This window comes from Pseudophryne corroboree, chromosome 9 (assembly GCF_028390025.1).
Source record: "Pseudophryne corroboree isolate aPseCor3 chromosome 9, aPseCor3.hap2, whole genome shotgun sequence".
Taxonomy (NCBI): domain Eukaryota; kingdom Metazoa; phylum Chordata; class Amphibia; order Anura; family Myobatrachidae; genus Pseudophryne; species Pseudophryne corroboree.
Genome location: NC_086452.1, coordinates 292,753,247 through 292,767,605, shown reverse-complemented (window position 1 = coordinate 292,767,605; position 14,359 = coordinate 292,753,247). Strand labels below are relative to the sequence as shown.

The window sequence follows — 14,359 nt, the reverse complement described above, 5'->3', positions numbered from 1 at the left end:
GATACACAGTCAGTCACTGACTACTGCATTATGGCAGAGGATTCTCCCAACACAGTTGAAGTAGCAATTGTAATTGAGGCTGTTAGGCATATCAACTCGCTGAGGATGAAACTGAGCCAGTTGCTAAGAAAACGGCCGTTTTAAGCGACAAAATGTTGTCAAGTTTGAATTTCCACATTCAGGTCGCCTCATGGAAATTAGATAGGAACACTGGAAAACTCCAGTTAAGAAGTTTCCTGTATCCAAACGGTTAGCTTCCCATTACCCTATTCCCACAGAGGATTGTGCTAAGTGGGAGGCTTCCCCTCTGGTGGATTTGCATATTGCATATCTGGTTAAGATGTCCATTCTGCCTGTCACTACTCTTTCCTCACTGAAAGAGCCCACTGATAGACAAATTGAAAATTGCCTTAAGTCTATTTTTTCTCTAGTGGTTGCTATAAATAGACCCACTGTGGCTACCTCCTGGGCTGCAAGAGCCATTGAATCATGGTTACAGGCCCTAGAGGCAGAATTACCTTCCGATATATCGGAGGACTGCATATCCTACCTGGCTCTTATGCGGCAAACAGGGGCTTACATACGTGAGGCCTTATCTGATGCCGGAGTATTGGCATATAAGGTGTCTACCACCTCTATGCTGGCACGGCGCATTCTCTGGCTCCGTTCCTGGAAGTCTGACCTTGATTCCAAGAAAACTTTTAATTTCTCCCTTTTACTGGTGAAGTGTTTGAGTCTGTATTGGACAACATTGTCACTGCATTGGCTGCAGCTAAGACTGCTTTTCTCCCGTCCCCACCAACTCCGCGTGCTAGGAGTTCTAATTTTCGTACCTTTCATCCTCAATGCAAAGCAAAAGCACCACATGCCTTCCCCAGACAAACTTCCGCCGCCAAGGCCAAGCAACCCTGGCTGCACATCAGCCTTCAGCAAAAACTGACAAGCCCGCAGCCTGAAGGGGGGGTGGGCCCCCTCCTGGGAGGCCGACTTCTTCACTTTGTGCATATCTGGACTCTGACCACTCAGACGCCTGGGTGCAGGAAATGGTCTCTCACGGGTACACCGTCTCCTTCCCCACAGTTCTTTTGCGCAGATTTTCCCTCCGACCCCCAAAATGCGCTCATTCTGCAAGAGGTTGTGCAATCACTACTGCAATCGGGTGATCATAACAGTTTCTCCATCTCAATGCGGAAAGGGTTGTTATTCCTCCCTGTTTCTAGTGCCCAAGCCAAATAAGTCACACCGACCCATCCTCAACCTCAAATCTCTTCCCAACTTCCTTGTGGAGACCCTTCAATCCATAGTTTTTGCTATGGAACCGGGGAACTTAATGATATCCCAGGATACATAGGATGCCTATCTACATATCCCTATTGCTCCCTCGCATCAGCAATACCTGCATTTTGATATGAGCAACCAACCTTATCAATTCAGGGTACTACTGTTTGGACGGCCTACGGTGTCATGGCAGCATGGCTGCGTCGTCAGAGTAAGAATACTTCCCTATCTGGACAACTTAATGCTGCTAGCTACTTCCCAAGAACTGTTGCACAGCCATGTTCAACTCACGATGACCTTTTTTCCGACACACGGATCGCTCATCAATTGGAAAAAGTCCTCCCTCACACCGTCCCAACGGATGTTACGCTTGGGAGCCCTATTAGACTCTGCAAGTCGGCGTCTTTCTGCCAGCAGAAAAAAATATCCAAACTGCAGAAAGGGGTTCACAGGCTGCTCCAGCCACGGCCCGTGTCCATTCACTCAGCCATGCAGGTCCTCGGACTGATGGTCTCGACCTTTGACATGGTAGAATATGCCCAGTTCCATTCTCATCTTCTACAACATTTGTTAATGGTCGAGTGGGAAGGCCAACCTCATCTGATCAGATCTCAAATGATGTCTCACTCTGGAGGTCCGCTTGTCCCTCACTTGCTGGCTCCACACGGCCCACTTGGACAAAGGACAACCCTTTTGGATTCTGTGCTGGGTACTTCCAACTACGGATGCCAGCCTTCACTGTTGAGTGGCAGTAATGGAGCAGCACTTGTTTCAGGGGCATTAGACGCCATCGGAGTCACGTCTCCCAGTCAATGTCTAGGAACTGCAAGCTGTCTGGAAAAAGGGGGTGCCTGGACTGCGCACCCTATTAAGATATCAAGAGGTGCTATCATGCTGCGGCCTCTAATACTATGCTGGAGGAAGAGAGATGCTGACTCCTAGCACTAAGAATGATAGTAAGAACTGATAGTAAAAAATAATTTAAATAAACCCTCACAATTAACATGGGGTATAAGTTCTTAGCACACATTTGCGCAAATATGCGGGCCCATGTACCGCGGCCAAGTGACTTCATCACATGGGTCCCTAACATTCCTAATACTGTCTCATTCGATAAATGTATCAAGGACTTACCTCTAAAGGCCTGATCAGTATGTGATCTGAAATGCAGGAACCCAGCTAATTAAACTGCGAGCTGTCTACAAAGCCTCAACTCTGGCACAAAATGTACTTCATGGCCGACCTGTTCACGTTCAGTCCGACAATGCAACAGCAGAGGCTTATCTCAATCACCACAGCGGCACTCACAGCCAGATGGCATGCAGGAAGTGGCCCACATTCTCAGGTGAGCAGAACGTCGCCTTTCAGCCATCTCAGCCGTATACATTCCTGGGCACCTCAACTGGGATTCAGATTTCCTCAGTCGCCAGGATGTTCACACGGGAGAACGGTCCCTTCATCCAGAAGTCTTCCAACTTCTAGTAGACAAGTGGGGTCTCCCAGATGTTGACCTCATCCCTCGCGACACAACCACAAGGTTTCAGTCTATGGATCCCGGGACCCACAAGCAGTGTTCATGGATGCTCTCTCCATCAAGTGGACCTTCCGTCTCATGTACATCTTTCCTCCAGTATCCCATCTGCCAAGGGTTCCACAGAAACTCAAACAGGACGCCAGATGCCATTGGTTCTCAGACCTGCAAGACCTCTCAGTGGGAGTCCCGCTTCCCCTACACCAAGAGCTTTTGTCTCAATGACTGTGTCTGCACCCGGACCTACCACATCTGTCTTTGACTGCGTGGATCTTGAGTCTTCCATTCAGAGGGGGAAAGGCTTTTCTCGCCCAGTTGTGCAATCCGAAAGTCGCCTTCTGCCCGCATCTACTAGCGGATATGGCATACGTCCTTCTAGTGGTGTGCTTCCCGGCACTATCGCCCTGCGGTCTTCTGAATTTCTAGGTTTCTGGCCTTCCTACAACTGGGATTAAGCCTTGGCCTTCACCTGGCTTTTCTCAAAGTGCATATTTATGCTTTGTATGGTTTCAACGCAGATTTGCTCCACTACCGGATGTCCGCATCTTCCTCAAGGGCGTTATCCAGCTAAAACCTCCCTACATTCCTTCTGTGGCTCCGTGGGATCGGTCTGTGGTTCTGGACGCTCTTCAACAGGCTCATTTTTAACCTTTGGAAACAGTTGACCTGAAATTGCTAACTGCTAAGACCTTATTCCTTCTGGCCATTGCATCTGCTAGATAGGTGTCTGACTTGGGCTCTCTACTGTCGCTCTTCTTTCCTGATTTTTCATTCGGACAGAGCTGTACTTCATACTAGACCGGATTACCTACCCAACGTGGTCCCCCGTTTTAATTTCAATGTTGAAATTATTGTTCCGTCCTTCGTCTCATCGGATCTCTCCACTGCAGTGTGCTCTTTGGACCTGATTCGTGCCCTTCGTATCTATGTAGACCGAACCAGTTCACTAAAGAGATTGGATTCTCTCTTCATCCTTTGTTTCACAAACGTGGTTGGCCAGCTAATAAACAGACTCTGGCCAGATGGATTAGAATTGCAATCGCACAAGCATACTCTCAGGCTGGTCTTCAAGTCCCAGCTTCTAGCTCTGCTCATTCTACTCGACCTGTGGGACCATCATGGGTGGCATGCCATGGCGCGTCCGCTGAGCAATTGTGCATGGCCGCAATGTGGTCTTCTATCCACACTTTTCTTGGGTTCTATGCCTTTGATACATTTGCCTCCCAGGATGCTTCCTTTAGACTCTGGATATTACTATCCACTCGGAAGTGTTCCCACCCTTAAAGTACTGCTTTAGGACATCCCCTGTTGTTATTGTTATTATTATTATTATCTTCATCATCCTTTATTTATATGGCGCCACATGGGATCCGCAGCACCCAATTACAGAGTGAACAAATAATCAAAACATGAAGACAGTGACTTACAGTTCAATACAATATAGGACAAGTACAGGGTATATACACATAGCTACATCAGTAAACAGCACTGAAATAAGTATCAGGGTGACGGAAAACCAGAGGATTTGGTGCCATCAAAGGGAGTATTGAAAAGATAAGTTAAGAGACGTAAAAGCACATGAGGAAAGAGGACCCTGCTCGTGAGAGCTTACATTCTAAAGGGGCGGGGCACACATACTGGGGTGACACAGATACGGTAGAAAGTGAGCTTGGGCCACAGAAGGCTTAGGATGAGAGACGGCTGGGTTTGGTGAAGAAATGTGTCTTAAGAGCCCGCTTGAAGTTTTGTGGAGAGTCTGAGGGGGAGAGGTAGAGAATTCCAGAAAAATGGAGCAGCACGTGCAAAATCTTGGAAGTAGGAGTGGGTGGAGGTAATCAGAAAGCAGGGGAGGCGGCGTGCATCCAGGATGGGCGGGAGTGTAAAGGGAGATAAGGTCAGAGATGTAACTGGGAGAGGAGTGAGTGAGGGCTTTGTGAGTGTGAGAAGCTTGAAATGGATTCTGAAGGGGAAGGGGAGCCAGTAAAGGGGGAGTAAGAGAGGCGAGGTGGATGTAGTGCGTTTGGTGAGGAAGATGATCTGGGTAGCAGCATTGAGGATCGATTAGAGTGGAGAGATGTATGTGTTGAGGATGCCAGTCAGGAGGAGATTACAGTAGTCCAGTCTGGAGATGACCAGTGAGTGAATATGGGTCTTGGTGGCATCCTGGGTGAGAGAGGGTCTGATCCTGGAAATATTTTTGAGAGGAAAATGACAGGTTTGTGATAGGTGCTGAATGTGTGGTTTGGAGAGGGAGGAGTCAAGGATTACTCCAAGACAGCGCACTTGGAGTCTAGAGGATATAGTAGTGCCATCTAAAGATAGTGAAATTGTGGGAGGTGAGGTTGTGCGGGAGAGTGGGAAAATGATCAGCTCAGTCTTAGACATGTTAAGTTTAAGAAAGCGCTGGGACATCCAGGAAGAGATAGCAGAGAGACAGTTGGATACATGAGTGAGGAGAGCAGGAGAGAGGTCAGGGGAGGAAAGGTAGATTTGAGTATCATCAGCATAGAGATGATATTGTAAGTCAAGAGCTAATGAGCTCTCCTAAGGAGGATGTGTAGAGCGAGAAAAGGAGAGGATCAAGAACAGAGACTTGGGGGACACCTACAGGTAGTGGAAGTGGGGGGGGAAGTGGAGCCATGAGAGGAGACAGAGAAGGAACAGTCAGAGAGGTAGGAGGTCAGCCAGGAGAGGGCAGTATCGCGCAGACCTAGGGATTGAAGGATTTGCAGAAGGAGAGGGTGGTCCACAGTGTCAAAAGCAGCAGAGAGGTCAAAAAGAATAAGCAACGAGTAGTGACCCTTGGATTTAGCAGATAGGAGGTCATTGCAGACTTTTGTGACGGAAGTTTCAGTGCAGAGGATGGAAGCCAGACTGGAATGGGTCAAGTAGTGAGTGGGAGGAAAGAAATGCAGTCAGGCGATTATAGACAATACACTCAAGGAGTTTGGAGGCAAAAGGAAGGCGAGAGATGGGTCGATAGTTGGGGAGTGTGTGTGGATCAAGGGTAGGTTTTTTAAGAATAGGGGAGACAAGTGCATGCTTGAAGGAAGAGGGGACAGTTCCTGAAGAGTGGGAGAGATGGGAGCAGGCATAGAGAGAGGTGGAGGTGGGAGGGGATAGGGTCAAGTGTGGGCGGGGGGGAGAGAGGAATGAATGAGGGCCATGACTTCCTCACCAGATGTCAGAGTAGTTGGTAAGAGGGAGGGAGAGGGGTGGTAAGGGATAGAGGTGGCTGCTGGTTGCTGACGTTTTGGTGGGATGCAATGTCCTGATGTATGGAGTCAATTTTGGATGTGAAGTGTGTGGCAAAGTCAAGAGCAGAGAGTGAGGGGGGGAGACGGGGTGGGCAGAGGAGGGAGTGGAGAGTGGCAGAGGCGCCATGAGTTGGAAGACTGGGAGGATACGAGGTTCTTGAAGTATGACTGTTTAGCGAGGGATAGGGCAGCACTGAATTAAAATGGAGGAAGTCTGCTTTAGAGCGCGATTTCCTCTGTGTCAGCAGTACGTGAGCATTTTTGCAAATATCTGGTGCATTTGGTGTGCCAGGGTTGAGGTGTTGATCTGCGTGGGTGAATAGTGGTTGGTGGAGCGACAGAGTAAAGAGCAGAAGTAAGGGAAGCATTGTATATGGATGTGGCTTGTTCAGGGTTTGAGAGAGACTGTATAGGAGAGAGAAGTGAGTCGAGTAGGGAGGTTAGGGTAGTGGTATCGATAGCCTCAATATTGCGTTTAGTGATGGTAGCCTTAGAGGGTAGAGATGGAGTAGCAGAGAGATCTAAGTTAAAGGAGAGCAGGTGGTGGTCTGAGAGGGGAAATGAAGAGTTGGAGAAATCAGAAATATCACAGCAGTGAGTGCAGACCAGATCCAGTGAGCTCCCATTCACATGGGAGGGGGAGGATGTCCACTGGGAGAGACCGAGTGAAGATGTAAGGTTATGGAGTTTAGAGGCAAGAGTATTTTGTGAGGATATCAATTGGGATGTTGAAGTCACCTAAGATAATGGAGGGAATGTCAAAAGAGAGAAAGCCAGGAAGCAAAGTTGTCAAGGAATTTGGAGGGCATGCCAGGGGGGCGGTAAATGACAGCTACTCGTAGATGGACAGGTTGAAAGAGGCGTATAGCATGGACCTCAAATGTAGAGAATGTAAGGGATGGTTCTGGGGGGATGAGTTGGTAGTAGTAGCTAGAGGGTAAAAGGATCCCACCACCACCACCTAGGCGACCCCCAGTTCGGGGTGTATGTGAGAATGAGTCCCTCAGCAGAGAGAGCAGCGTGAGAAACTGTCAGTGGGGGTAATCCAGGTTTCTGTAATGGTCGGGAGATGCAGGTAGTTGGAGATTAAAAGGTCTTGGGTGGGGACCAGTAGGTTACAAACAGATCTGGCATTCCATAGAGCACAGGATAGGGGGTGTGGGTTTGAGGGAGAGATGAAATTATCAGGGTTGCTGTAGCGTTGAGGTGATAATGATTTGGATGGAAGGGATAAAGTGGGCATAGTGTTAGTGCGGGCTTCTGAGCTAGGAGGGAAAACTGCAGGAGGAGGGAATGCAGTGTAATGTAGATGGAGGTGACAGGAGGGAGGGAACTGGGCGGAGTGTTGGAGTAGTAGGACCGTGGTGGGGCAGAAGTGACAAAGTGGGGTGACGGGAAGGGAGGGAGAGGGGTGGATGGGAAACAGAGAAGGAGAGATGTAGGAGACAAGGGGTAGGGATAGATGTGGGAGGAAGGTACAGAAGAAGGAGTTAGGTAGACAAGTATGGGGGAGGTATATAGGTATAAAAAAAATAAGAGATATATATATATATATATCTATATATATATATCTATATCTATACAGTATATATTGGAAAAAGGAGTGGAGACTGTATAATAGAGACAGAGCAGGAGAATTGCAGGAGTTCCTATGGAACCCGAAGAAGAAAAGGAGAGTTATGGTAGTCTTATCTTTTGTTAACTCTTTCTTTAAGGTACGTATGGTCGACAGGGCGCCCACCCTGACGTAAATGGCCTCTATGGGTTTGCGGCATTTGTCACTAGTTCCCTTCTCCGGTCTTTCTTCTCTTTCTCTTCATCCTCTTTCTGCTTTGGGCTTGTTACCAAAACCAACCTGCCGGAGCATGGGGGAAGTGTTATAGGGAGAGGGGCCAAGGCATCCTGGGATATCTAAAAAGGCTTAACTGTATGGTGCCCAGGCTTATCCTATTACTTTATGGACCTCGCAGAAAGAGTTAACAAAGTAAGTCTAATCGCAACACAGTGTGACTAGGATGCACAAGAAAACTGTCATTAATGTAATATTTGTCACTTGTATAGTATATCTGTGTGCGGCTGAGTCTCTGAATCTGTATACAAAGTGCTACAATGTTGCAACTACAGCTTTTCTCCAGTAAAGTTCTGTTCTGCTCCATCTGTATACAGACTAACAATATACTAGTGTCCTATATGAAATTAATCTGCAGTCCCCTTGTGTGCCCTAGCCACATTGCATTGTGATTAAGATGCATTTTAGGCAACAAAAAGCCATCCGATGTTGCACATTTCCTGCCGGTTCACTCACGCCAGGCATCTTGTCCAGCATACTGTATTGAGGCCAGATGTATGAGGACACATCTGTAACACTATTTTTGTTTCCTGTAAATGTACTAAACTCTAGTACAGTTCCCTTTAATGTACTGTTCTTTCATTTTTTTCATTTAAGGTATTTTTTGTCATCCGTTTGATTGCGGGGCCAACTGCCAACTCTCTGCCCCCTATTGTGGAGCCAGATCCACTAATTCCTTGTGACTTAATGGATGGACGTGATGCTTTTCTAACTCTGGCCAGGGACAAACACTTAGAATTCTCATCCCTACGTAGAGCCCTGTGGTCCACTATGAGCATGTTAGTGGAGCTTCATACCCAAAGCCAGGATCGATTTGTTTATACCTGTAATGAATGCAAACACCATGTGGAAACACGATGGCACTGCACTGTATGTGAGGTAAGAGTCTATGAGCACTTCACTTCCTTTCCATGTAAATGTAGTTTGCGTTAATGCAGCAAGCTTTTATAAATGCTTTATGGATTGTGATTTTGCTCCATATTCAGTTATAAAATGGTTAGATAAAGTATTGGGTGTATTTACAGTGGTTATAAGTGAGGCATCCAAAATAAGGTATTGGTCCATAACAAATTCAAGTCAGTGAACCTACCAAAGATAAAAACTATTTGTTCCCTGAGTTACTTTTCTTTAGAAAATATTAATTGGGACTTTAGAGAGAAATCCTTACATTAATTGTAATGTACAAATAGCATTATTATTGTTTATATGGCGCTAAAAGGATTCCGCAGCACCTAACAGAAGGCATTGCAGGACAAGTACATGGTTTATAAACATTACTGCATTAGCGGTTATAACCATAAAATAAGCAGCAGGGTGGCAGAATCGAAGGGTTAGGTAACTGGTGTAGGTAGTGTGGAGTAGATGCTAGTAAAGGGAAGGAAAAGCACATGAGGGAAGAGGGCCCTACTCGTGCGAGCACACAGTCTAAAGAGGTGGGGCAGGCAGACAGGGGTGACACAGCTGGGGCAGACCGCACGCATTGGTCAGTGTGTTAGCAGGCATCATGTAGTTGTTTGTTTTATGTAGTATTACTCCTGGATGACATTGCTTTTAATTCTTCTGTTTCTAAATCACAATTGTTTTTCTTCAGGATTATGACTTGTGCATCACATGCTACAATACAAAAACCCATGAGCACAAAATGGAGAAGCTTGGTCTTGGTTTGGATGATGAGAGTAACAGCCAGCAGGCAGCTGCAACACAAAGTCCTGGAGATTCTCGTCGACTGAGCATACAGCGCTGTATCCAGTCCTTGGTTCATGCATGCCAGTGTCGCAATGCAAACTGCTCTCTACCATCATGTCAGAAGATGAAAAGGGTGGTGCAGCACACAAAGGGCTGTAAACGAAAGACAAATGGAGGATGCCCTATCTGCAAGCAGCTCATCGCTCTTTGTTGCTACCACGCTAAACACTGCCAAGAGAACAAGTGCCCTGTGCCCTTCTGCCTCAACATCAAGCACAAATTACGGCAGCAACAGTTACAGCACAGGCTTCAGCAGGCCCAAATGCTGCGCAGACGTGTGGCTAGTATGCAGCGAACAGGGGTAGTAGGCCCGCAGCAAGGTCTCCCCTCACCAAATTCAACTGGCCCAACAACACCCACTGGACAGCAACCCACCACACCACAGCTCACTCAACCACAGTCGCAACCTTCCTCGCAGCCTCAGCCACCTCCCCCAAACAGCATGCCCCCATATGGCATGCAGCGAACGCAGTCCTCAAGTGGTATGTCACAGGGAAAGGCAGCTGGCCAAGTGACTCCTCCCACACCACCTCAGGGTGGATCAATACAGCAGCCAGGTCCTCCTCCAGCTGCTGTGGAGATGGCCATGCAAATTCAGCGGGCTGCAGAGACACAGCGTCAAATGGCAAAGGCACAAATATTCCCGCGCCCTATGATAAACTCGCATCAACTGCCCATGAATCCTATGCAGCAAATGGGAATAAACCCACAGCAAGGATCACGGGGAGCAAGTCTCATGGATTCTGGAATGGGACCGGCAGGCTTGACACAACCTCAGCAGCAGCCTTCACAGCAGCCACAACCGCCTTGGGTACAGAGTGGACTTGCTCAACCACAAGCAATGCAGCCTAACATGCAGAGATCTCCTGTTATGCCTGTACAGCAACAGGGACAGTCAATTAATATGCCTCCCCAGCCAGGTATGGGGCAGGTTCCTGGAGCAAGCCAGGCCAAACAAGGTTCTTTGCCACAAGCTGCACTTCAGAATCTACTGCGTACTCTGCGTTCACCTAGTTCACCAATGCAACAGCAGCAGGTGCTTAATATCCTGCATTCCAATCCACAATTGTTAGCTGCCTTCATCAAGCAAAGAGCAGCCAAATATGCCAGCAGCCAAGGCCAACAAGGTGCTGGCAACATGACAGGAATGCCCTCCCAAGGAGGCATGCAACAAGTTGTGCACCCCAATGCAGGCATGCAGGGCATGAATCCCATGCAGGCAGTAGGACCGCGCCCTGCCATGTCCCAACAACCTCAGGCACCTCAGCAGCAGGCTCCTCAGCAATCTCCATCTTCTCAACAGGGCATTGCAGGGATGAATTCACAGGGCCAATCGGTGAACATCAACCATGCTGGAATTTCACCACAGTTCCGTGAGCTTCTAATTAGACGTCAGCAAATGATGCAACAACAGCAGCAACAACAGCAGCAGCAGCATCAACAGCAGCAGCAAGCAGCGGGTCCCGGAATGGTAAACCATAGTCAGTTTCAACAGCACCAGGTCATGGGTGGGTTTTCGCAGCAGCAACGAATTCAGCACCATATGCAAATGCAACAAGGTAGCATTGGACAGATGAGCCAGTTACCCCAGGTAATGTCTGGGGATGCTGGCAACAGCTTGCAGACCTTCCAGCAACGTCTTCTGCACCAGCAGATAGGATCTCCAGCACAGCAGAATCCAATGAGTCCACAGCAGCATATGCTGCCAGGTCCTGCTCAATCCCCCCACCTCCAAGGCCAGCAACTCCCTCCTTCACTAAGCAGCCAGGTGCGCTCTCCCCAGCCAGTACCCTCTCCACGTCCCCAGTCCCAGCCCCCTCATTCAAGTCCATCTCCACGCATGCAGCCACAGCCATCACCCCACCATGTTTCTCCCCAGACAGGCTCTCCTCATCCGGGCATGGTAGGGGTTGGGCAAGGGAACCCAATGGATCAAGGACACTATGGTAGCCCAGATCCAACAGCTATGCTCTCTCAGATGGCTGGTCTTCATGGAGGGGGGGTGTCTGACCTAAATTTGAGTGCAGACAACTCTGACCTTAATCCCAGCCTATCACAGAGTACATTAGACATCCACTAAAATTAGTGGAGTGGAGGGGGTGAAGACTTCCATCCCTCTTTCCCTGGGACAAAGACTTTAAGTATAAGAAATCCAGAAACAAAACAAACTTATTTTCGTCTCAAACTGACTTTTTATACTGATGAACAGCTGTTTCTTTTTTGAGGATTGGGGAGGGGTGGGAATCGGGGATTTGTGGGTATTTTTCAGATTGTTTTCATAATGTTGTGGGGGGTTTTTTTTTTAATTCTCCAGAGACGCCGTGCTTAGAATTCTAAAGACCTGCAGAGAGTGGGGAGGGCAGATATTAATATTATTATTATAATTATTACAAAGAATATATTTTCAGTGGCTGGGCCAGCCTCCTGATCTCTTCCTCTGTTATGATGCACAGTGCATTCCCTAGATCCTGATCTTCTACACACACACACAACATGACTGTTTTTATGTTGTGCATATTTCTTTGTCTTTTTATTTTTTTCTTAAATTAATGAAAATGTAAAAATGTTGACTGTTTTTATTTGATGTCGAACGGTTTTTGTATAGCCATTTTTTCCATTTGTTACCATCCTTGTCTCAATTTTTGTCTCTGATCCACGTCATGATAAACCCTTTCACCAACCACAAATTGCACTCAACGCAGGGTTCACACTCTTTGCAATTGCTGTGATCATAGCCATAAGGTATATATATATATATTTTTGCTTCCTTTAAAATGTACATGAATCACAGTTGGAAAGGGCTCTTTTTATGGTCAATTGCCCTAATACTGGGCATGAAGGGATTATTTGGTGAGAAGGGACAGCTGTGCTCTAAACACAGAGGTTTTCAGAGGATGGTTTAATGTTGCTTTAAAAAAGAAGATATATATACATATATATATAAATAAATCTATATATAAATAAGTAAAGTAGCCACACCCTTCTTTTCTGTGCTGGAAATCTGTTGGGTGCAAGGCATACAAATAATGTAAATGTTCACCCTTCCGCCACATTTACCTTACAAAAGAACCCCAGAAAGAAAGTAAAAGTTCTGTTAAGCCAAGTATTTGCAACATAAATGGTGTTATGTATACACGTTTCAAAGGGGCTTAAGGAAATATATTTTGTTTATTTTACTATATAACTGCACCAGCCAGGTCAGATGTACTATATTTATTGGATTGTAGACTCTGGAAGAGGTATATAGTTATTGAACTTTTGTTTTTATTTTTCCCATCAATATTACTGTAACATCTGAGTAAAAGATACTGACTAGTAGTTGAGAGAATGTTAATGCCAGTACCTCCCCATAATGCTGGTTATGACTGTTCAATCCTTTCTCTGGAAAAATTGTACTTGGGGATGTGGGAGGAGAGAGAGAGGAAACAGACCAGTCTCTTTCCATGTCCCCTCTCCTCCAATAGCGTGGTGTTAAATGGTGTAAATCATGTGATAAACATGGGGTTTCCTAAATACAAACTTTAAATCACTGTACAAATTGTTGCAATTCATTTCTTATTACTTATTGTTAAATAAACTGTGTGAGACAGATGAAATGTTGAGCTGAGCTCTTTTTTTTTATTACAATCAAAGCTATTTTATATGTAGTTAAGTGAAAAGTTCTGTATTATAAGGATATAGACTGGTAGGCCAAGATTAGTATTAGTGTAAATTTTAATGCGCATTTAAGGAATAATTTTTGATTATCCAGGATTTTATTTTATTTATTCCACCAAGAATTTGCAGACCTCCGAAAAGGCTTTGCGTCTTTGTGAGACCATGGCCGAAAAGTCTTGGAATACCAAGATCTTCTGACCCTCCATTCTAAGTTCAGGGGCAGCGCAGTATGCCTGCAGTAATTTCTCTTTTTCTCCGGCTGGGTCCACAGGTTATCCACAGGATAACATTGGGATATGCTGGAGCATCAGCGGATTGGCACCAAATCGATCACAAGCTTTGTGGCCTCCCAGGATGCACCGGGCTCGTCCATATAATCCCGCCCACCGACTCAGTCAAATCAGTATTTTGTTTGGTGCTGCAGGAGTCCGGACCACGGTCACAGGGCTGCTGTGTTTGGCAGCCCTAAGCTTTAAATTTGTTTTATTTTTATAGTTTTACCATTTTTTTTGAGTGATCTTTCCTAACAGCGTCTTACACGCATATTGGAAAGAGTCGCTCCAACAACTCTCCGCCGGGTCGTAACAACGCTTACCCACAGTACAAGTGCTGTCTCGACGGGCGTCTGTGGAGTCTGTGTCGGATGTTACTAGCAGGTCCAGCAGACGTTACCAGACTGTGGCCGGAGCACGGGGAGAAGGTAAGTCATCGGTTCCGCTTAGAGGGGGAATTCGGACACAGCCGCACTGATTTGGGAGGAAACTACCAAACAGTAGCTGGCGCGCCATCACCACGGGTGCTCTAGCGCTAGGCTTTAGGGATCATGAGGTGCCAGGATTAGTTTGAGGCCGCGATCCCTAGGGTTGATGTCAGCAGTGGGGAGTCAGACGCTCTCCTGGTCGCCTCTCTCCCCCCCCCCCCCCCCCCCCAGTTCATGACCAGTTACCGTGCGTCTCCCGTCTCAGACGCTATCACGAGGGGACTTGGTCGCAGCATGGGCCGCTGCGTCTGTATCCACTAAGGTTTACCGCTAAGAGTCTG

The 14,359-nt window shown here is 46.9% G+C and overlaps 1 protein-coding gene across 1 annotated transcript in view; it reads left to right on the top strand.

Annotated features, from left to right (window-relative positions):
* Positions 1-13,257, top strand: part of EP300 (E1A binding protein p300) — a 415,411-nt gene extending 402,154 nt beyond the window's left edge. The window contains exons 28-29 of the mRNA XM_063941527.1: positions 8,513-8,794; positions 9,507-13,257. Of these exons, the coding sequence (XP_063797597.1) occupies positions 8,513-8,794; positions 9,507-11,741 (2,517 nt within the window). The 3' untranslated portion in view covers positions 11,742-13,257. The remainder of the gene's footprint in view (positions 1-8,512; positions 8,795-9,506) is intronic.
* Positions 13,258-14,359: the final 1,102 nt, after the last annotated feature.